Source organism: Labrus bergylta, chromosome 24 (genome assembly GCF_963930695.1).
Source record: "Labrus bergylta chromosome 24, fLabBer1.1, whole genome shotgun sequence".
In the NCBI taxonomy this organism is placed as follows: Eukaryota; Metazoa; Chordata; class Actinopteri; order Labriformes; family Labridae; genus Labrus; species Labrus bergylta.
The window spans coordinates 5057388-5080872 of NC_089218.1; the positions used below are offsets into that span (position 1 = coordinate 5057388).

General features: G+C 43.0%; 1 protein-coding gene across 2 annotated transcripts in view; it reads right to left on the reverse strand.

Annotated features, from left to right (window-relative positions):
- Nucleotides 1-21959, reverse strand: part of LOC109995103 (interleukin-1 receptor accessory protein-like 1) — a 222692-nt gene extending 200733 nt beyond the window's left edge. Inside the window, exons 1-2 of one of the 2 annotated variants that reach the window (XM_065951932.1) lie at nucleotides 21432-21959; nucleotides 3025-3118 (exon numbers count right to left, since the gene is read on the reverse strand). In XM_065951932.1, the coding sequence (XP_065808004.1) occupies nucleotides 3025-3106 (82 nt within the window). In that variant the 5' untranslated portion in view covers nucleotides 3107-3118; nucleotides 21432-21959. The remainder of the gene's footprint in view (nucleotides 1-3024; nucleotides 3119-21431) is intronic. The other variant, XM_020648707.3, reaches the window with a different exon arrangement.
- Nucleotides 21960-23485: the final 1526 nt, after the last annotated feature.

A 23485-nucleotide genomic window follows, 5' to 3' on the forward strand; every position in this document is an offset into this window, starting at 1 on the left:
CTTCCAAGCATCTATTGTATGGGACGGCGCAAGTGGCCAACAATGGAGCTGACTGTGTGGTTAGGACAATAACAACACATAGTCCCATTTCAGAGACAGGGTCCCTTTTTAGATTCCTGAACAAGGAATGCAAAGTCATAGAAAAAGACTGATCCTCACGACGCCAGAGATCGCCAACTTCAAAACTGCAGGAATAACTTAAACAGCTATTTGTAGAAAGAAGCTTCCCTTGCAGTGTGGGATTATGAAGAGTTGGAAGACTGTTTCTATAAGTCATAGGATACGGTAACATAATGTTGAGACACGCTGATGCGACCATCGCTGGACTCGGGACATTTTCAGAATTCCCCAAAACACTTCAAAGTGCATTCTGGTTGACGGCAGTGTCGTGATACAGAGGCCAATAAACTATGCTACTGTCTGTTAACATTTCCAGCCATTAAAGCAGATCTCTAAACTGTATCACTTTCAAAAATACCAAGGTTTAGGAGCGAATTGGGAAAGATGGCATTTAGTGTTGCCGTGGTGATGTGTATCATCAAAAACATTCACAATTAGCATTTAGCTGTTAATTTCAGCACTACGTGTTTTAAGTGGCTGATGATGGAAGAATATAAAGGAGGTCAGCAGCATGTGACCTTTCAATTTAACAAGTTAATAGTCCTGTAATCGTTTTCTTATTCTATCTTTGAAGGGTTTCGCTAACCACCTTGTTTTTACATAGAACTCCAAGCTTCACAGTCCATTCATATTCTTGGCTTGCGTTAACGGCTACATCTCACTTTAAACAAACCAGAAGATGCCTCATGTAAATGGCACGATGTTCAAACACAAACAATGTAAGAGTATCCGAGATCGAGGGAGGGGGGGATTTGACTTCAACATCCGCCTTGATGTGCTGCATTAAGCAGAAATATACATCATTATTCTGTTCGCCCAACCATTCAGGCCAAATCAGCATTCTTACAAAGAAGGAGCTGCAGCGGAGGACCGACGGATACATTCCCCTGCTTCTGCATGTCGAGGATTAGCATGGCAGATATGTGTTGTTTTTGCGCTGTTCCTTTCCTGTGTACAAATGCAGACAAAGCATTACTCGAAGAGGCTGTGTTTTTGAATGTAATCACGGACGGATAGTGGCGCACGTGCATCCTGTTTGTGGATTGTGTGTGTTTGTGTGAGCCCGTCGAGGGGAAAAGCAAGTGAGACCAGGGATTTATTGTCCCCGAGGGAGTCAATCAAGTCGTTTAATTTCCTTTAATGGGCTGACACAAGTTTCATTGTCTACAGTGAATTTTTTTCACAAAAGGGAACCATAAAAAAAAAGGCACGTCATGTTTACAGGGCTCTAAGCAGCTCAGTGTGTTTGGCTGATTTTCATCTTGGAAGAAAACTGTCGACTCAAGGCAAAGCTTTTATCGCTTTAAAGGAGGTTTTGTTAAGTTATTTGGCCCTCTTATATAACATATCAATCGTGCCAACAGGCTGTTTCCTATGAGAGACAGTCATATTGCAATTGAAGAAAAGGGTTTTAAAGGAAACTATGAGCCTGATTCGATAGATGCCATAAAAATGAGACGCTTCAAAAGTTTCATCTCATCAACAGGAACCCTAACCTCTGAGAAATGTTTCTGTCCTGCCACCAGGATACTCCCCTTCCCCGCCCACGCTGTTTTCTTCCTAGTCAATAAAAAACAAAAGCGATTGCAAATTCAAACGTGCTTTCATTGCCCCAGAAATCCCTTTTACAAGTGCACTCTAACTCGCAACCGGCACGTCTTCTAATAAAGCCGTACGAGCTAAGAGACGAAGAGGAACAAAGGACGGGGGTCTGGCTCCGATTGGGTTGTTCATTTATCAGTGGACACGTTTCAAATCCCAGCCCCAGGCAATGGCTCGTGAAGCATCTGAGGAGGTAGCCCGTAGGGACTTCTGCTGCAAAAGCAGAAAAACCCTTTGATGAGCCTTGGGCCATTCCAGCACCTGCGTCTATAATATGCATGGGTAAAAAAAAAACAAAAAAAAAACAGACGCAAGCAGCCTTTGGAAAGAAAAACATCCATTATGTTTTATGTTAGCCAATGCAAATTGTTCCTCCAGCTTGCAGGAAGTCATCATTTAGAAGTGTGGAGCGTCATGCAGCATTAGTGCCACAGCCATGTAAACAATTGAATATTCCAACAAAGGCCGCGGCTGCATTATTAGATGCAACGTGCTGATCCAGGAAGTAACTCAACCATTTGCCCACTCACTCACTCACTCACTCACTCAGTGTTCACCTTTGTACAGTTGGTGCAGAATTCGAGGCTTGGGACTCCTAATAGACAAAAACAGAAACCAAGGTCGTGGGTTCAACTCACGTTCGCAGTGCACCCCTAGCACTTAACCTAGTTGTGTTCTGGTGCATCTCCTGGTTATGTTTGGGTTGTACTATCAAATAGCATTAAATTAAGCATTTAAAAGAACAGGCAGGATGAAAATGACTCCAGGGTGCACTGTTAAAAGGGAGATTTAAGCCAAAAAAGGATAATGAGGATTGAGCAGATTAACCGAAATGCACAAAGTTGATGTGATCGCCCGTAGTGCATTTAAAGCATTCAGCCGTTAACCCTTTCAAACTCAACAAGTCTGTGTCATGATACCAGACATCATTCAAGTCATATCCAGAGACCAACCAAGAAATACTGCAGCATTAGTAGGGCATCAAACTAAACAACTGGTGTGTTTGAGGACTTAGAAAGTAAGCCGCTAAAAGGACAGGACGGCCCTGTTTTTCATCAAAGCTGTTTCTCCAAGTACAACAACACAAGGCAATGTGATCCCCCCTGCTGTTGACTGAAACATGTTTGGTGCATCGAGGCCAAACAGAACCTTGAAGTCTTGGCGGGTTCCTTGGAATCAAACTGGAAGCAATTCAGTAGCTGTTTTACATACGGTAAAACTAAGAAAGTTATTTTTTTGCATATTTTCCCTGGTGTCAATTGTCAGCACTGAAAGAATGATACAGTTGTTGGTGAGACTTACCTGAGCCTCTCTTAGACACCACTTTCAGGCAATGGACCACAACGGCATGAAGCAGGATCAGAAGAGGGATGGGAGCTTTCATTTTTCACCAGTCCTGTGAGGAAACAGAAGTTTGACTTGTTATCTTGCACGGAGACAAGCTGCGAGTGCACTGAATCTATCCAAAACATTCAGAAGAAGAAGAGGCGATAATGATTCTGGCAAGAGATGCTCAATCTAAGCACAAATATAAAAGGAAACTGCCAAAGTTCTTCTAAGGCGATAATCACAGAACTTTTGCGGGACCTAAGATCGGCTGGAAGACATCCAGCAGCGTCATGCACAAATTCGGTTCTCCAAAGTGTTTGTCTGCCTCTGCTTTATTTAGACCAGTGACTCTTCAGGGACTTACTGTATAATCAGGAAGAGGCTGTTGATGATACAAATGTCAAGATGCATCTCTATCAAGGCGAAACCTGGCTTTGCAGCTTTGTCAACTTCCCACAACACTAATCCAAATCTCTCTCAAGCAACGTGACATAATCAGGTGCCCACTTAGATCAGTGTGTCTCACTGTTGACATGCAGCTTCTTCTACAGGACAGCTGTGTGAGTTCATGTGGTTTGTTGTCTGAGATCAGAAATAGATTAGATGAAGGGATGATGATGATGGGAATAATGTGATATGTAAGACAAAAACAGAACGTTTAAAGCTACAAGTACAAGTTCAAGTAGCGATCTATCTTCATGCCAGATTGATGATTACAAAAAATGGATAGATAGATGGATGGATGGATGGATGGATGGATGGATGGATGGATGCATGGATGGATGGATGGATGGATGCATGGATGCATGGATGGATGGATGGATGGATGCATAGCTGGATGGATGGATGCATGGATGGATGGATGGATGGATGCATGGATGCATGGATGGATGGATGGATGGATGCATGGATGGATGGATGGATAGATGGATGCATGGATTTATTTCCATATACAAGGAACCTTTATCAAAATATTTCCACATCAGTATATTGACCAGATTTTTTGAACAGTAATTGTTAATACATGAACAAGACAGGTGGTTATAACCATATGCCAATTATTAAAATCTAAATAGTGTTCATTTATATTTAGGGCCAATGAAAGCCTGATTTGTCCTGACAATATCTTAACCAGGCTTCGGAAATATGTTTAGTTGAATGCTTGGACCACCAGGTAAAACCATATCCCATAACCAGTTTAATACATTCTCATTTTATGGAAATAAACCTGCAATGTGAGTATTATGTCCTTTAGCTGATGTTAATGCAAACCAGCTTTTAGACCTGGGGACACACTGTGAGAAATACAGAAAAAGCTAGTTGCAGTCTAACTTTATCTCGTAAAAAATGGACTTAAATTCATTAAAGTTAACTGTGTTTATTCAGCTTGGCCAACAGTATTCTTCAGTGTTTATTTTACCCATTTAAGCCTTCTATTTGGGTTCATAATTCCTCTTTTTGTTAGTCTACTAATTTCCATCCTTGCTTCAGGCAAAAGGGCGATCTCAGCTATTGCTCAACAAGAAGTCTATGTAGGCTACAAGGACACTTCCATTGGCATTTCAGTCACGACAAAGATGCTTCACATAGATTCCACAAAGCAGCATCAGAAAGCAGCTTTGAGGGGGGAAACCCTGAAAAGCCACAATAACCCTTGAGACATTCATAGAGGCATCCGAAACTGGCCAGTGGCCAAGGATGGCGACATTGCCGCGTTCTTCTCGTCAAAGGCCTTTTGTCATCAGCGCTTGCTCGCTGCAACCAATGCCGCCTCAGAAAAGCTTCACGCAACGCCACAAAAATCTTATCTTTTTAATTAGTTTTCCATGTTGGACTCAAAGCCTGCAACATTAGCACAAAAGCTGCGTTCTCTTTCTTTGGTTTGAACACAGAGGAAACGACTGAATCACCAGTTCTGCTCGGTTTCCCTGCAGCTCGCAGTGATATCCTGGACTGCTAGGCATCAAAGCAAACACTTTTTTTTATCATGGAAAAAGGTTAAAACCCTTCTTTTGTGATGCAGGGTAATTCAACTTTCTTGTTGATACTAACTATACTGATGGGAACTTGCAGTGCAGCATCCTCTGTTGGGTCCACTGATCATACACTATGCCGGCAGCATGTGTGCAGAGAGCAAAAACAGTGGATTATGGGATTAAGTATACTAAAGAGTCACACATGAAAACATGACATAGTGCTTTGCTTTAAGCTTGTGTGCAGCCTTTGAGAGGAAATGGCTCCAGAAGCGAGCTTTCACAAAGCTGTTTCCAAGGACTCTGATGTCACTGTTTTTATCCCCCCTCCCACCAAGGTTAGTTAGATGTTGATTGTGTCCTTTTTCCGCAGCAATGGAGAATTATAGGGTCAAAGAGTTCAGACTTCAAAACCAAAACAGCAGCTTAACGTCAAAACAAAGCAGTGGAACAATCAAATAGGCTAAAAATACAGGTAGAGGCAAAACGCGATGCAAATAAAATGCAACTGCAATGCAAGGTACAAGGGCACGTTAGTGAGAGTTCTGTGCACTGTGTGGCATATTAGCCATTTTCAGACGACAGAAACCTTTTCATAGACCTAGGACCTGTTGGAACCGTGCCTCTTTTTTATTGGTTTCGCACCGAAGGAACTGTGAACTATTTAGTTTCCTGGAACCCCGCTTAGAGGAACCTTTTAAGCTCCTGCTTCAGAGTTGGCACCATGTCCCCATGGTATGTGTTTCTCAGGGAACTCCCTCATGGAAAGTTCCTCATCAAAAAGTCCCCAGAACAGTTTGGTCCGAAAACTCCAATTATTATAGTATTTCATTATTGATCTTGTCAACTGTTCTGTCAGCTCTCGGCACCCAATCCTCTTCCTGATGTTGGGCCAACAACACAATAAGGATTTAGTACTTGGTGGATTTCATAATCCTCTGCAAATCCATTGAAAATCATCTGGAGGTTGGGACACTATCGGCCCTCTTTGAAGGATGTATCTGTATTTTTATGAATGTCTGGATTCCAATTCAAAGACACAGTGGTCGGCTACCTGGGAGGTCCACAATCGAGTGACAGTATATAGAACTTGGGATAAGATTAATTTGTGAGGTGTGACAGCAACATGGAGGACACTCTGGAGAGCATCTTGTACCACGTTAATCGCAGTCAGGGATCTTTGACATGCTGTACAGGCACCTTCTTATAACACTGTAGAATAATAGAGTGGGATGCCACAGGTTGGGAACTATCAAGGACGGATGTTTCTTCTCTGCTAGAATCACAAGAGTTGGTGTTTTGTGCCAGGTCAGCAGGCGAGGCAGCAGAGATGTGTAGGTGGCGACCATTGGGCACATGTTCAAAGTGTAGGACAAGCTTTACGTTCGCCCTCAGTGAGGTCTTTCTCACCTCTGCTGTGTATAAAAGTGTGAAGTCCTCTGAGTAAAGGGGAATCTGCTTTTAACGGCTCTTTAGAGGAGATCAAAACAAGCATAAAAGACTTTTAGCTGATCTTGCATGTATTTCTGTAGACATTCTTGCTTTTGTCATACAATAATGCCCTGGAGATCTGTCTGTATATTTGGCATTTCAATTGAGGATCTTTTCAAGGCTTTCACATTGTTTCCATGCAGGCTTCATTGCATCTAGCACAGGGTTGTTATCTTAAACTTTGTCTTCAATTTCAACTCCATTGTCCCAGAGGGGGACATTTGTCTTACAGCCCTATGCAGTCTATGACTTTAACAGTTTGATGGCTCGAGATTAAGGCTGCACAATTAATCACAAAATCCTCAATACCACAATATGACCATGACATTTTCCCACAACATTTTGTCACTCATTCAGGGACTCAACCGAGTATCAAAAAGAAAGGTTCAGAAAGACTCTATACCGTGCAGGAGTAGAGGGGCAGCACACATTTTAATACATTTCCGACTCAGGTGAAAGCAATCTGTTGGACTCTTAACCTGACAACTTTAATTTCTATCTCATCACAGCATGATCGGCTGATTGATGAGAAAACTGTTGATGCATCTCCTAATTTGAATGTTTCGCTGTTTGTTTTTGCGTTGTTCAAGTCCTGTGCTCAAGCTCGAGGAGCTGCTGCATTCCCCCCCCCCCCAGTCTGTAATTTAACAACTGATTTTACATGAGAGTTGAGTCTCTCAATCAGCTGGGAGTTAACTGGCAAGGGAGAAAAAAGGGGAAATGGTCTGATTGTTCAAAGCAGGGAGGGGCTTGTAGCCAACAGTAATATTGAAACATTGCAGATACTGAGTAGTAAACAAGCTCAATGATATTGTGGCAAGTTTCCAAAAAACTATTAATATAACAATTAAATTTGGTCTTTGATTGTTTCTTTTGATGCTGTTAGTGTGTATATAAAAAGATCACGACATGTTTAGAGTAGAGCCCGACCGATTAATCTGCCAGCCGATAATATCAGCCGATATTAGCACATCAGGAGACTATCAGTACTTTCTAGTTGAGTAACCATCTTGTCTTCACGATATATCTTTTCCATAAGTGTTGGATAGCTGCATTTGAGGGATCAGTACCAAAAATATCTATATCTATTTTTACAGATTGGACATAGATCTAAGAACGATATCGGCCAATATATCGGTAACACGTTTTTTTCTCTCACCGATATCGATATCTGTATCGGCCCAAAAAAAAAATCAAATCAGTCAGGCCCTAGTTTCTCATATGAAGGGTTACTCTTTATCAGGAATCATAAAAGTATCATTGTCTCATATCTTGGCGCATTGTTATTAGCTATTGAAAGTGAAAGATTTAGTGTCGCTGTCAAACTGTCAAAGATATGATCAAGAACACAATGGAGCTAAAAAACATGAGAGTTATCACCCTTCAACAGAAGAACGGATACTACATGTCCCAAAAAATATGAAATCCTCAGAAAAAAATGGTTCTCCTTTAAAAAAAATCCCACAGTGAAAGCTTATCCTGTCAGGCATCTCGTAGTGAGCCATCCTTTAGAGGAAAAGCTCATCCAAAAGGTGCTGTCACCTGCCTCTCATTCTTTGATTGTTTTTTCCTCGAGCATCCTCTCGCTCTCTCCCCTCCCTGACAGTGTTTCCTCCCCTGCGGATTCATCCAAAATTCAATTACTTTCGAGGAGGGTTCGGCAAAAGAGAAATGGGGCGCTCTCTCAACTCTCGGGGGCTCAGAGTTTTGCCCCGAGGAATGCGTCTCCCGCTCACATTTGCACACAAAACAATTTCATCAATCGACGTCTGAGGCTTTACTTCAGCTCACCAGGTGATGATGATTTATACAGATCTATCATTTCCAATGTCTCTCGCTCCGTCACACGTTTTGTGGGGTTGTTCTCATGCCGAGTTCAAACTAATATTTCTGGTTGACTGTTCATATCTCTGTTACCCAACATATGCTCACAACAAGAGGCAATAACAGATTTCCATTTACGGTCTACACTACACATGCTCGTTTATGATACACTTCAGATATTTGCTTTTAAGTTGTCTCCTGATTTAGGTTAAAATAAAACAGATTTTTCTGTGGTTTTCTTTCAGTGTTGTCTTGTTATCATTAGTTTAAAGGTTACATATGCAAAATACACTTAACCATGTTGTTCGGACACTAATAAAACTCCCCAATGAATGAGAAAAGTCCATCCTCTCTGTGTTTTGCCTGCTCCACTTTTCAGGAAATGTGTGCTCAAACAGGCCGTTTGGAGATTTTCCCTTCATGACATCACAAAGGGCAGTAACCCCTCCCCCAGATGGATGACAATCCCACAGCTAGGTGTTTGTTCTGCCCTCTGAGTCTGCCTTCTCATTGCAAACAATAGGACATGGAGCGAGAAAGCCCGAGCCACACAAGCCCTTCCAGAGAGGGGGCGTGGTCAGACACCGCTCATTTGCATATTTAAAGGTACAGACACAGAAAGAGCCTGTTCTCAGTAGAGCTGAAATAGAGGGGTTTATAGACATGAGGATCAGAATGGATAACAAGAAACTTCACACACATGATTTGGGGAGCTCTGAGATTTATTTTAACTTTTTGAAAAGGAGGATAATATGTGACCTTTAAAGCAATAGAAAAGGTCTGCGGGTTCCTGTCAAAGCATTTTAACTTGTTGTCCTATCATTTCTTAAAGTATGTTTAAACTCGTCACAGCCGTAGAATCAGTTCAATGAAGCTTGCAAAGGTCACCTAAGTAAATAGACGATATTTCTAAAAGTAATTAAACTGTATGTAAATGTAGATTACAAATGTTTTTAGTCAAGTGGGGCGTCTAACCAAAGCAAATCACAGTATGGCGACACCCACAGTGCCCCGACAGTAGGGGTCTTCATTAAAACAGAAATAATCCATTTCAGGATTTGCTGAATCGATATTGAATTGGGAACTAAATCTATTGCTTAAATGATTCAACTGTTTGACTCAGCCCTGCAGGACATTCAGTGCCTACACTGGTCATTTTGCCAATCTTGATGTAAAAGTTGCAGAAAATGCTACTTATCTTAAACTCTGTAAAACATTCAAGTAATGCAAGTTATGATGGTTCTTAATGCAATTAGATGAAATACATACAATGTGAAGATGCACATGACTTCAGTCTCGGCTTAATGCAGACGATATCTCCACAGGGTGAGGACCTTAGACACCCCTCATTTTGATCAATTATCTTTTTCGATCCATAACATAAGTAGCACTATGGGTGTCTTGCGCTAAATCACATGGAGATACACAGAATGAAACCTTAAAAGCTGTGCTACTCTCTGCTCCAGCCTGAAAATTCCCCCTCTCTGTCTCTGTCATTACCTCCTAAACTGCCTCTCACCCATGTCACCTCTTTACACCCTTCCTCCTACCTCCAGTCAGAAAATTTATATGTACTCAGCTCGGTGAGTTATTAACATTTCTATTTGTGAGGAACACTTCTGAAACCCTTACACCCTTGGCTGACGCACACGCACGCCCACACCGGTCCGTGCTTTCCTCTCTGAATTATTCCATTTTAGATTATCTAATAACCCCGCATCCACAAGCCTCCGTGTTCTTGACATGCACGCAGGAAGCGAGAGAGGGAGAAGAGGATGCTTTTTGGAATCTAATCGACGTCTCTAAACATGTTGAACAGAGTAAATGTCTTCCAGTTAATGATTCTAGAGTAAAAAATATGCACACAGTCCACTTCATCCCTGGCAACAGTGAGGGGTTAAAAAATGACTCGGAGCATCAAGAGCACAATCAACAAATGAATAACAAACCATGAAAGACACACTGGAAGTAGAATCATTACACAATAGCGCAAGGTGATCTGGCCCAACAACCTCATTCCTGCACTTCCTGCTTCAACGTCCACCTCAGTGACAAGGAAGTGTGGACAACATGAACATGGGGAATACAAAGGAGAAAGTTATCCTTGTCTTAAAAAAAATGGCTAGTATTCGTCAAAGTTTATATTTAATGTCACTCTTTCAACATGTGTGCTGGTTCTTATACATAATTAAAGTCCTCTTCTTCTATAAAAATGATAATTGCACTTAAAAGGTCGAAGAGTCGAAACAAATCAGAATCAAATGAACCATCATTTGCACCATCGACGAGTGTGAAATGTCACAAGTCTGGTTGGTATAAAAATGCACAAATTGGGAGAAAAAGACGAAATGCTGAGGACGTGACCTCGGTGTCCTCGCTGCACAGTTTGTCCCTGGTACTCATGAAATATGCATCGCAGGGAGTTCAGTCCTCGTCGATTTGCGAAATAAGAGTTTTTTAAAAAATCACACAGAGGAAAATTGTCCGGAAATTGGTCTGGCAGCTGGAGAGATGCCAGTTCACTTCCTGAGCGCTGCCAAAGTGCCCTTTAGCTCGCTGTGGGCAGCCTCCACAATGTGTTTCATCCACAACTGTTTCCAAAATGTTAGTGTCTTATTCCTTGAGGTAACCAGCTGGTGGTGCTTCACCTCCAGCCAGGTATCATTAAACCAGAGAACGTCACTGGGACTGTTGTTCCTAACAATATCTGACGAGCTATGTGAAGTGTCCTTGAGCAAGGCAACGAACCCCCCCCCCCCCCCCCCCCACAACTGCTCAGGGCGCTCTTTCATGTACAGCCCTCTGACGTCTTTCCATTAATGCATGTCCATTAAGTTGGTGAGGCCATGAGTAAAAAAAAAAAAAAAAAAAAAAAGAAAAGCTAAAATGCAGCAAATGTATAATTTATATGTCTGCTCCCAGGACCTGTTAGCTAGCAGTCAGGTTGACAAAATCCCCTTTCAACATATTCTATGGACGAATACTCTGCGCACTCACATTCCCACGCACGCACAAACAAACTGTCTGTGCAATCACGTCCAATTCTTCGTCCTGTTACCTGAGCCGCCTGCTAACTAGATCCCTTTTATCCTCGCAGGCTGTCAGGGAAATAAGGATGACATTAAATGAACGGAGCCCTCTCTCTCTCTCTCTCTCTTTCTCTCTTTGGAGATTCCAGGCCAGGGCTCGGAGGCCTGAGGGAGGGGACGGATGGAAGCGCGGAGAAAGACGAGGTGAAAGGGGACAGAGAGGATGAATAAAAAGTTTTAAAAAAACGCAGGAGAGGGAGAGAGGGACGAGGAGACGGCGGCAATGCGAGGCGGCAGTGTCATGAGGCCGTAGCCAAGTAGCAGTGCAGAGAAGCAAAGGAGAATGTCCCAAGGAATAGTCTGGTGGATTCTTTTGCAAACAGTCCACATTTAATCACGCAGAGTTTACTGTCCATGTGCACGGATGTGATTTTAAAGATTAAGCCAATTTGTAGCATCTCCAGAGCAACTTTTCCAGCGTTATAAAGACGTTGATTTCACAAAGCACTGACAAATATTTAGGACTTGTTGAGACAGCTGTTTGCTCACAGCTGCTGCGGGCACCGAAGCTCAGTTCAAACCGTCTCAAAGTTTTCTAATCAGCTCTGATGGATGTGGATTTATAGCGAGATACAGCAGCGGTGACTCGCGCTGGTGAATTAACGCTGACAACTGTTGCATCGGAGATCATTTTTTTTCCTTCATGCCTTCAGAACAGACGCTTGAGGTAAAAAAGGATCGATCCAGCTCGGTCTCGTACTTCATTTTTGCAGCAGAAGATCTGGGTCGACTGAAGTTGCTCGTGTAGCCGAGTCCAGGAAGTCAGCTTGTGCCTTTGTTTCCACCCCCCCCCCTCACTCCTCCCCCTGGGCTCGATCTGTACTGCCGGCGTCAATCAAACTCACAAAGTTCAAGGTGTGCAGTGTGATTCACCTGGAGAGGAAGCATGCTACAGTGGCTGCTGAGTGACACTTTAAAAAAACCTCATGCTGCGGGGTTATCTCAAGTCGACACATGAGCTCTATCTATCTATCTATCTAACTATCTATAGCAGCAGCGGGTTGTGTTTGCGCAAAAAACGTTCAGCAATGCCGGAGAGTAAGAAAAAGAAATATTCATCAAGCCGAGGATGAGACTTCCGGAAAAAAAAGCGACGGTGAGATATTCACATGCTGAAGCTTTTTTTCGCTTTCACAGCCACAACCTCAAACACACATTTCTACTCAGCAGCACCTAAATGTAAAAAATCTGTGACACTGAGACTGATCTGCTGCTGAACCGGGCGAGGCACCAGCTATAGCTCTACAGTACAGTATGCTAATGCTATTCATTGGAGAGCATCAAAGTCTTGGAGGAACTCGGGTGGGGGAGGCGTACAAAAACACTGAATATTTCAGAGCTTCTTTTTTTTTTCCTCTTGGTTGGCCCCTTAAAAAGGACCAGAAAGGTCGAGATCCTTGAGTACTACATTGTTTTACTGGGAGAACGGGGCACAAAATGAGACGTACAAAGGCCTACAAACACCCTGGCAGTTTATGTAGTTCGCCAAATTACTTCCGCTAAATATGCGGTCGGTTCTCAGCATAACAACCGTGGGCTGATTTAAGGGGGAATGAAAGAGGATTGTCAGATTATTACCACCAGTTAATAAACGCCTACCCTACAGCAACTATAATCATTAAGGCTGCTCGACATTAATCTTGTAGATTTTTTTTGTTTGTTTTTGTGTGTGTGTGTGTGTGTGTGTGTGTGTGTGTGTGTGTGCGCGCTTCTTATCAAATCAACCAGTGGGAAGAATCATCTCGAAGAAAAACAAAACAAAAAGCAGAGCAAAATGAACAATGTAGCCCACAGCGAGAAACCAAACAGAGTCTTTGAAACGGATAATCAAAGTGTTTCTTCTTACAGACAATGTGCTGGAAAAGTGTACAGTCAATTTCTATCCGACGACTCTGTTGTGGTTGTGCGCTGCTGGGAAACATTGATTAATGCACAACACAATGAATGATGATGGATGTGCGGCGAGCGGCGTTTGAATAACTGGATTGGAATACACGGTAAATATTTCTTCCGGGCGATAATTGTCGGGACGGATGCACAAATGGCACCAGGTTAATAACTGTGGTGAATATTCAACTGTGTAGCACATAGGGGACGGCTGTGGCTCAGTGGTCGAGTCGGTCGTCTCCTAACTGGAAGGTCGGGGGTTCAATTTCCAGCTCCTGCAGCAACATGTGTCCTTGGGCAAGGTGGTAAAATGGTAAACGGACTTGAGCTTGTTGAGTTATTTTTTAGTCTTCAAACTACTTAAAGTGCTTTCACACCACGTCACACCTACCCACCCCCCCAAAGCAGTGGTTCTCAACTGGTGGGTTCGGGACCCAAAAGTGGGTTGTGGAGCTTTTTTCAATGGGTCTGGAAAAAAAAAAAAAAAAAGTGTCAAAAAGTCTATGAAGCGCTCGTTAAAAAATGTTGGAATTGTTCCTTCTCTTTGTTTCGTACCATCTGAGGTCCAAACTGCACTCGTTTTCATTCAATACATCTGATTGGTTTAAAACATATCCGAAATTTGGGTCACTATTTTGTACAAAAGGAGTTGTTCAGGGGTCCTGAGGCTAGAACAGTTTGGAACCAACTGATGTAAAGTGACCAATCCCATTCGTACACATTCATACGCAACCGACCGAGCAGCAGGAGCAACTGGGTTTTAAGTATCATACCTATGGACACATCGGACATGTGGCTGCAGGAGCTGGGGATTGAACCCCCCCCCGACCTTCCAGTTGAGAGATGACCAACTACCAACTGAGGCACAGCCGCCCCACCTAGGACACTTGTGTGAGAAATCGAAAGACTAGAAAAGCACTATACAAGCTCAAGTCCGTTTACCATTTACATACACAAGCATGTCAAAGCTCGTCTTGTCCTCCCTGAACTCTTTTTTCCTCTTAAAATGTCCCCTGCATGTCAGGACCAAACATCCCCACACTCAAAACTAAACTCAAGTGCGAAGGTGAGCAGAGGTGCTGTAGTTAACCAGCGAGAGAGCTAACCGGCGCGATGCAAATAAGCCTTCACACAATAACAGACGAGCCACATCTGCGTGCCAGGAAGCTGAGATTCAATATCGAAGGACAAGGAGTGCTGCGTCCCCAGGCCCTTCTTGTAAAGTGGCCCATAAATCAAGAACCCTGTTGAGAGTCGGTCTCTGTGGGTCTGGCGGGGGGGGGAGTGTTGTGGTCTGGCTGGGATAAGGCACGACGGTAACCTGGTGTGCTGTAATGGGAAGGATGTCGAAGCTACAAAAAGTTATTGCCATCATTAGAGAAAGTGGAGATTGGATTAGCGCTGGAAATGTGATGTTTGAGTGTATGGATGATGTTGTGGCTCGGGGTGTTCGGCCATGCGTGTAAGTGAACTGGGTCAAACTGTACGTGCTGATTAGTGTTTGATTTACATTTCAAAGCTCGGGGAAATGGGGACAGTCGGGGAAAAGGAAAATGAAAGACAGTTTACACAATGTTTCTGGCTCACACATTTGGGAGGATGTGTAGAGACTAAAATAAAAATTAAATAAATTATCCGGCCAAAAATACCTGAATCAACTTTGGCAGCCATGTAATGGACTGACTTTTGGCAGAGCCTGGCGTGAGCCAATCAAATTTGTGCACAGCGGGTAGAGGGACTTGTGATGTGAATGGGACACGTTTGTTTCACCTGGCGAATCACAGCCAGTGACGATACAATTATTGATCTGTGACAACTGAACAGAGATGTTAAAGCGTTCCAAATGCAAAATGGTTCAGATTTCCTCGTGTTTTCTTTCTACTTTAAATGGTTTGATCAGAACTTGTAACCCATACAAGCGGGGTAAATAAACCTGATTCTGATGCTCTAATGAAATGATATTGGCAAGGTGATAAAATCCAAAAATATTGCAGATACTGATAGTCACTGGATAAGCGAATATCGGCCGGCCGATAAATCGGTCAGGTTTTAGTTGAGCCTCGTTCTGAAATATCTGATGAAGACGACCAGACACATCTTGTACCAGAAGCAGGATGAAATCTAGCAATAAGATCAGTGGTAAATAAGAAGTCGCCCCGGGTTTCTGAACGCTTTGGCTAATGACAAATGAAGAACTGCTAATGAGGTGCCTCTTGATTCCGCTCATTATTAATCCCTTGACGTCGTGTTTCTATTTCAGGTCATGTCTGGCTCACAGTGGAGATGTCTGTCAGGTTTCCTGGAGAACAAACACGGCGGTATTCATGTGCTGTTCGCAAATTGTCTCTACTTTTCATGCATGTGAGGTTCTCCCACTCAAGGAGATGTTTTTGGACAGATGCATGAACAATTTCTATCAGTGAACGCTGAAGCCTTTTTTTTTTTTTCGCAGCCCACGCCATCCCAAAATGGGCAGTAAGAGGCTCTGCTGAATTCTCCGAATCTCTCGCCGACCGCCTCTTTAAAAAACAGGTCAAAATGTGAGTAAAGATTGGACGTTTGTGTTTGTATTTGGAAACATTCAAGAGATGTGTTTCCTCTGCGATGAGTTCATGCTGCGGTGCATTAGCTGCACAATAATGGAGCCTGAAGTCTCCCCCCCTGCAGACTGGCATTTTGTGTGATTTTTTATCTCCGCACCAACGTATGGAATGTCACAACAAAGCCTTCATGAATGAGTAAGCACGGATCGGATGACGAGAGGAGGGGAAATGGGAGGAAAAATTGCTCATTTCGCTTCCCCTGGCACGCAATTTCCATCGTCTCTCCACATCTCTGAGAGAAAAAAAAAAAAAAAAAAAAAAAAGCTATCTAAAACACATCAAGTTCATCTTTGTGGGCTGGATGGGGCCTCAGAGGATCACCTCCAGACGTGGCGCGGTGGCAGTGTGGCTGAGAAGAAAGGATGAAAATGATAATTTGACCCTCTTGCTTATAGCAATGTGCTGCTCATTTTACTGCTGATTTAACGGGGGGAGCAAATTTCATTTGAAAACTTACTTGCCCCCGGCAAAGAAAAACACTGTATTGAGGTAATTGATCACACCTCGGATAGCCGTTTCATCAGAGAGAGTTCAACACGAGTATTTCATCGCCTCTTTCTTCATTTTAGCCCTGGTACAATTGACCAGCACAACTCTTTAGCTCCAGGGCATGCTACACTGCAGCTGACCCCCCTGCCTTTTTATTCTCTGCTGTAACAAATGGGTAAATAAAGCGCCTTAAAATAGCATTTTACTCCACTCCACTTTATGCTTTTTGATGTCCCTGCAGACGCACAGAAGCAAACACGGAATGACTTGCATGTTTTCTTTCAAGTGCAATGTAAAGAGACAGTTGGAAATGATGCCATTAACGTCCCTTTCTTGTGGTATTAAGTGCTGTTCTGTGAGGACAGCAAAGTCACAACATGCAGAGAGTAAATAAAGCAAGCGAAGCAGCAGCAGCAGCAGACTCTGAGCTCAGTTCATATTCATACATGAAGGCAATCATATCTAGTTGTAAAAAGAGAAGTGGAGCGCGTACCTCTCAACTAAAGAAGAACTGGAAAGGTGGCACAGAGAGCTGAAGGACCACAAAGAGAATGATGCTAAATTCAAAGTCCATTTGGTTTTCCCCTTACAACATGGTAACCAATCGGTAAAGTATTGGCAGTGTGGCAATGACCCCCTGAGCTGTCACGGACTAAGTGATGGCCTCTGATCCAGGCGTGAGCATGAGAGGCTGCAATAGTCAAGACAACGCAAAACGAGACCAAGCCATACCCGAGACCAGAGTGCGCCGAGACAAGACCAAAGGTAGGACAAGACCGAGACAAGACCAACACCATACACTGCGCAAAACACCCTAGAATCCGGAGATGGTTTTTCCCGGATATTTCAAACTTTGACTAATATATGATGAAATCCTTGGTGGATACACAAGGAGTATCCACCACCGATAGTAAAATGTCCTCTCTGGAGCATATCTTACCTACTCTCAGAATATGGATTTAAGATTTTTCTGATATGACTGATGTCGTATTTTGAATGCCAAATACATGGAGTCAGCTTATCACGATACGACCAAAATAACTCACAACGAGACCTTCAAAATGTTGCATACAATCACCGACTCATTTGAACATCTTGCGCCCAATAAAATGTTCGAAAAGGTGCTGAAAAAAATCACCTTTGATTTAGTTGAAAGAGCACCCCACACATCAATACGTACTGTGTTTTACATCAAAACAGTATGAACCATGGGTTATTCCCAAAGGCAAGGTCTGTAGTAATGCAGTTTTAAGACATGTGTTGAAAGGGCCCAAAGAGAGCTAATGACCTTGACAATTTAACAACCAGAAGTTGTGAGTGTGGACTCCACGATTGGGCCGATGAGTAAAAGGCTTCCATTAGTATGTGTAGTACAGTTATATTACTGCTTTTCTGGATGTTATCCAATAATGTCTTTTGGCTAATCCCTAAAATAAATAAATAAATGGGTTAGTCCAGCTCATTGAGTTATAAAACAAGCCACAATGGTGTAGCATACCAAGAGACACTCAAGTTTTATGCGGACGCCCAATTCCATGGTGTGTACACAAATCTGGGTCATATGATAATGAATGATATTATAGTGCATTTCTGGCATACTTGTTGAAAATTATACACCTAATTTAATGAATTACATAATCAGTTGGCCAGTTACAGGGTTGGTAGCCTATTAGAGGGTACAGGAAAAACCTAAGGGGGTCTCCAAAGATATACCACAAACATTATAGAGTTGTCACTGCTACACAAAATGGGTTTCTATTGTTCAATGCTGGTTTTACCCTTCCAGGTCTCTCAAACGTTTTCCACTGAGGATAAACAACGAGAGTATTTGTTGCAGACTTCTTCAGGCCCTAATGGGGGGGTCACAAGTGGCTTTTTAAAAAAAAAAAAAGGTTTTCCCAATCCTTAAAGGCCACAAAACCCGGCTTTCAAGTACGCTGACCTACTTTAATCTTGGTGAAGATTCAACCACAAATGTAAAACGTTGTACCTGAAGTAAAACCTCAGGGTGCTTAGATTAGTTGAAAACCAGGCTTTCACCCGAGGTCGCCATGAGTCTTTTTTATGAGAGAGGCGACATGGCCACACGTATTGTAATCTAGCTGATCTACCATACTTGTCAATTCATGACATGATGGCTGCAACAAAAATAAATAGCTTTGAATCCGATCGATGCCCAATGATTGCGATGGAAAATGGAACAAGGCTCGGGGAAAGAGGGTTCTCATCTTCACGGGAATTGGATTTTCAAAAAAAAAGATTTAACTGAGAGCATGTGTGTTATGCATGTAGTCCACGGCTTCTATCGCTCAGATCTCAGGACAGTCGATACGTCTGCCCGGCATGCAGCACATGAATGGAAGATGCTTGAGCTCAGGTACTCGCACACATGGTATCACATGCATAAACAAGGAAACTGGATCATCTGTCAAGATTTCCATTATCCCTCGAGGCTTATTAATGTAATCTGAGAGCCGAGATTGAGGTGGCCCAGTCTCGACTTCCCCACAAATCCTCATCAATTGCTCCAATCACTCCTCACAAAGAGCCAATACTCCCACAGCCAGACAATCCGTATTTCCCACCACATTAATGGACTCTTTCATTTGAAAGCCTTTGACTGCCCGCCCCTTGATTGCAAAGCCAAGGCCAATAGGCCTCAGTGACAGCTCCTGGAAAATTAAAAGTATCAATCAAGAGAGGGGAGGGCATACGCTTGTGATGTGTTCAGGTCCCTCATTTTCTAACAGAAAGGAGAATCGTAGCATAACAGGGTCAAGTGCTTTTCGCAAATGCTCGTCATGGTGTGTTTTAGAGCAAGACGAGGGAAATGCTGCTCCTGAAATGACATTTTTCATGGACACAATTCCAAGTTTGATCTCTTCCTGGGAGTAAATTACACTTAATGACACGTCTGAATGGTGTAATCACCCCCCAATAGACTGTGCTGAGTTGCAATTATTGCATAAATATCTGGGCAGGCTTCATAATCAATTGTGCAAGAATGGTTTAAAGAAAGACCCGCTCAGATATGATGTGATAAAGCATTTAAAGATTGTAATAGTGATAAACCTTCAAATGAAACAAGGGCTTCATGGTGCATTAATGTGCCCTTTAGACCGACACTTAATTCCTCACAGAGCAGAGGAGGAACTAATGCTGCTGGGTAAACTTGACCAGCATGAAAAAAGTGCCAATGCCGGATGACATAATCTCTGTCTAAATCAATTTCTGTGTGAGAGCACTCGACTCGGCTCGATATGGAGCTGCAGGGCTTCCGTTAAGTGGCCGCTGCCACTTACCTATTAATTCATGTGCTGCTGGTTGGTCCTCCAGCGAGGTTTAACCCCAGATGTTGGAGACAAATACAGACGGTATAAAAAATGAAGGTCACTAAACAAGACGTTTGTTTGGGAACAGAAAACAATGCTGAAGGTAGAGTGCATTGCAAGCTAATTATGAAGCAGTAGAAATTAGCAGCAAAGTCAATGTTGACAAAATTAGTAAAATCAGATGTGATGGACGACATATTTCATATTATTTTGTCATTTAAGGGCTGCACTATATGAGAAAAATAAGCAATGTGTGACAACAATGTTTAATTAATAATGCAATCACAATATAAGATGGGGTAAATACATATCAAAGGGTGCATGCATACCATCATGTTTGCAACATATCCTCAATGCAAAATAGTACTTGTGTTCTCACCATTACCTTGGCACCAATTGACTAATTAGCTAGCTTTAGCTTCATCTTCACCTTGATCCAAAATGGGGTGGAAATATGGCTGTCACAACCAAACCTCTCGATGGATAAAAAAAGTACACATGCTGATTGAGAAATTGTTGACTTGTTCAAATAAATCGTTTTATTCTATCTATTGTGATGTATTCTGAGTTTTTAAAATGTGTGAATTTGAATGCTAATACAGCCAGAACAATGAACTGGGGTGATTCATTGAGCAGCCCTTATAGGTTGACTGAAGGTATCAGAGGAAGAGCGTCAGTCTTGCAGTTGTTCCTTGATGAAATGGTGAGTTGAAACTGGAAACACCAGCAGCAGCACCTTGAGTAACTCATCTATAGTGAATGAAGAGGGACAAGGAGGTAACCCCTCCTCTTTCAGGCAGCATCTGCTCCAGCCTCTTATCAGTTTCACTCCCTGATCCCCAAATATGTTTTAAGTGGCAGGTCAGAGCCGTGACATCCATCCAGCCAATCATAGTCCATCATCCATCCACGCAGGGCACGAGGGGGAAATCACAGCGGATATACTGAGGAGAGGCGCAGAGAGAGCTGAGTCGCCAAGCAATCACTCAGCAGAAATTATTTCAAATAACTAAGCCCGGGCTCCTCTCGCCTTCCCTCGCCAACACACACACACACACACACACACACACATGAGCAACCCATAAAACAACCAACAGACGCAAGCAATCGCACTTCCACAGTCGCGCACACACATCCAAATACACATATTGCTGACGCACTGGAGCGACACGCAAATGCGCACAGTGTTACACAATTAACGTCGAGAGAGGGAGAGAGAGAGAGAGAGAGAGAGAGAGAGAGAGGGAGAGAGGGGGGGGGAACAACGCGTAAAATCAACAGTTCGTGTCCACTGGCAGGCTGTAACCACTCTGCTTGGATGATTAGCTTTTATTAGAAGAATCCAGAAGACTTCAGCATTCCGCTTCTCTGTCGTACTGCAGCCGTGAGCACTTCCACAGAGCAGGCTCCGGCCGCAACTAAAGCAAAGTGAGCGACTGCAATCCATGCGCAAAGAGGAGGGAAGAAAAAAAAAACATGCTCGCTCCAAATGCGCATTTGAGTGCCGCGTATTAGGAGATCACGAATCCCGGTCGTTCAAGCAATGCAAATGTGTGCATATGAAACGACAAGCGTAATCCAAAATAATCTCTGGTACCATTAAACTGCTTTTACACATGGACAGATTGCAGGACGAGCATCGGACCAACTTTGGAGGCGTTTCAGGTTTGGGGTGTGGGGGATGTAACTTACCCACAAACAGTTTCCAAATGATAGCGTTCACTCTGCCGTCAGTTCTGATAGCCCCACACCATCACGGATTTTTTCAGAATCGATTCTGGTCTGCAGAGTTGAACAGAAACGTTTTCAAAAAGCAAAGAATTCCAAGCTGCGAGATAGTAGTCCACTTCTCCCAAAAACAAAACGCAGCGTCTAATCCCAGAAATTACATATTGCCAGCGTTGACTGGCGCAGAACGGAGCCGAATGAACACCTGCAGCCGGTCACTTTGAAACAGCAGGAGAGAGGGAAATGAGGAAAATCATGACAGTGATTAGGAGAATGGTCGACAGAATCAATGGAGGGCTATATAAGAGGAGGCAATTACTCGGATTATCCTATTAAATCAGCTGCTCGGTCGCTCCACAGCCATGCGGCCCCCGGCAGGTGAGCACCGCGTTCAGCAGGACTGCACAAGCGCAAATATCCAAAGTGATGTGCAGAAAAAAAAGACACATCGGACGCCGTCTCTCTCTCTTTCTCTCTCTCTCGCCCTCTTTCTCTCCCCCCCCCTCTCTCTCTCTCTCTCTCTCTCTGAGCGCCGCTGAGTCAACGCGAGATGAGTCAAGTGTGCAAAAATGGAGCAAAAAAGCAAAGCGCGCAAGGGGGATGTGCCATCAAAAATAAAAGCACTACAATGTTGTGTATTTATTTGCAGCCCTTCATTACGTGATTCTCTCACAAACACTGGCATTGCATTTGTCTCGTCGCCTGGTATAGCAGTGTTTCTCTCACATGTTCCTTGATTCATCTTTTTTTTTTTTAACAAGTTGATATTCAAGGCTGTTCTGTCCACATATATTCCCGTAAAGCTTTTATTCTGAAAGCCAAATTACAGGTGCTGTTCCCTCAGTTTGTCTGCCTTCACTGTGGAACCGTGTGAACGCTCGTCAGACCTGCGTTCCTCTGGAGTCTTCATCCTCTACATGGCGCAGCGACTAAAAGCTTCCCAGCAAACACACATGCGGAAAACGATCCAGCTCATGTCATGTTAGGAGAATGAATTCATAATGTGGGAGTTACTTTTTCCTCGCCTCACACTAAGGATCGACCTGGGGAGAGTGCACGGGCAGGCAGCCATGGCATGCATTGCAGCTCAAGTTGGAGGATAGACGCACTGCCGCCCAATGGAAAGAACAGAAAAGGTCTGAAATGTAAACTGTGAAAAAGCAAGTGCCAATTAACTAAATTTGAATGAAAAAAAAATAGAAATAAAAAATAAACTTTAATCTTTCCTAATCATGGGATTCATATCTCAATGAGTCATAATCCTGGTATGATGAACTCAAATAAATGACTGTTGTTGGGATTCGACTGATCCCAGCTACAGCTAGAGGCGGGGTACACCCAGGACTGTTCACCTGTCAATCACAGAGTCATCTAACAGCACGTCTTTGAACTGTGGGATGAAGTTTAGTGCAGTTTAGACCGATTAATCGGCCAGCCGATAATATCAGCCAATATTATCTTATCCAGTGACTATCAGTATCAGCTAATTTTATCGCAGATATGTGCCAATACTACTCGATTCATTCACCAAATATAACTTAATTTGAGTATTTGTGATTTACTCTTGCAGTTCTCTTTCACCAGCAGAGGGCGCTATATGGATCACAACAAGCATCACCACTCTCCAGAGAGTCGAGCGGTGATGCACGTACATGCGCAGATTCTTTCCAGTTGAGCGTCCATCTTCGTCTTCGTTATATATTTTCTCCACAAATGTTAGGTAACTGCATTTGCGGGATCAATGCAATACATGCGTATATCTGTGTAGCTCTACAGATCAAACATAGATCTTAGAAAGAAATCGGTATCAGATATTGATATTGGCCCCAAAAATCCTAAATCGGTCGGACCCTTCACTGAAATAGAAGTCTGTATTGAAAAATCAGAGTTAGTAGTTCAGAGAAGGAAGACTTTACACCACTGTGCAGTTTATCCTTATTTAACGACAGTATTCATTCAATTGCATCAACATCACCATCTTTTTCCCTGCTCAGAGCTAACGACACACTGTGACGAGT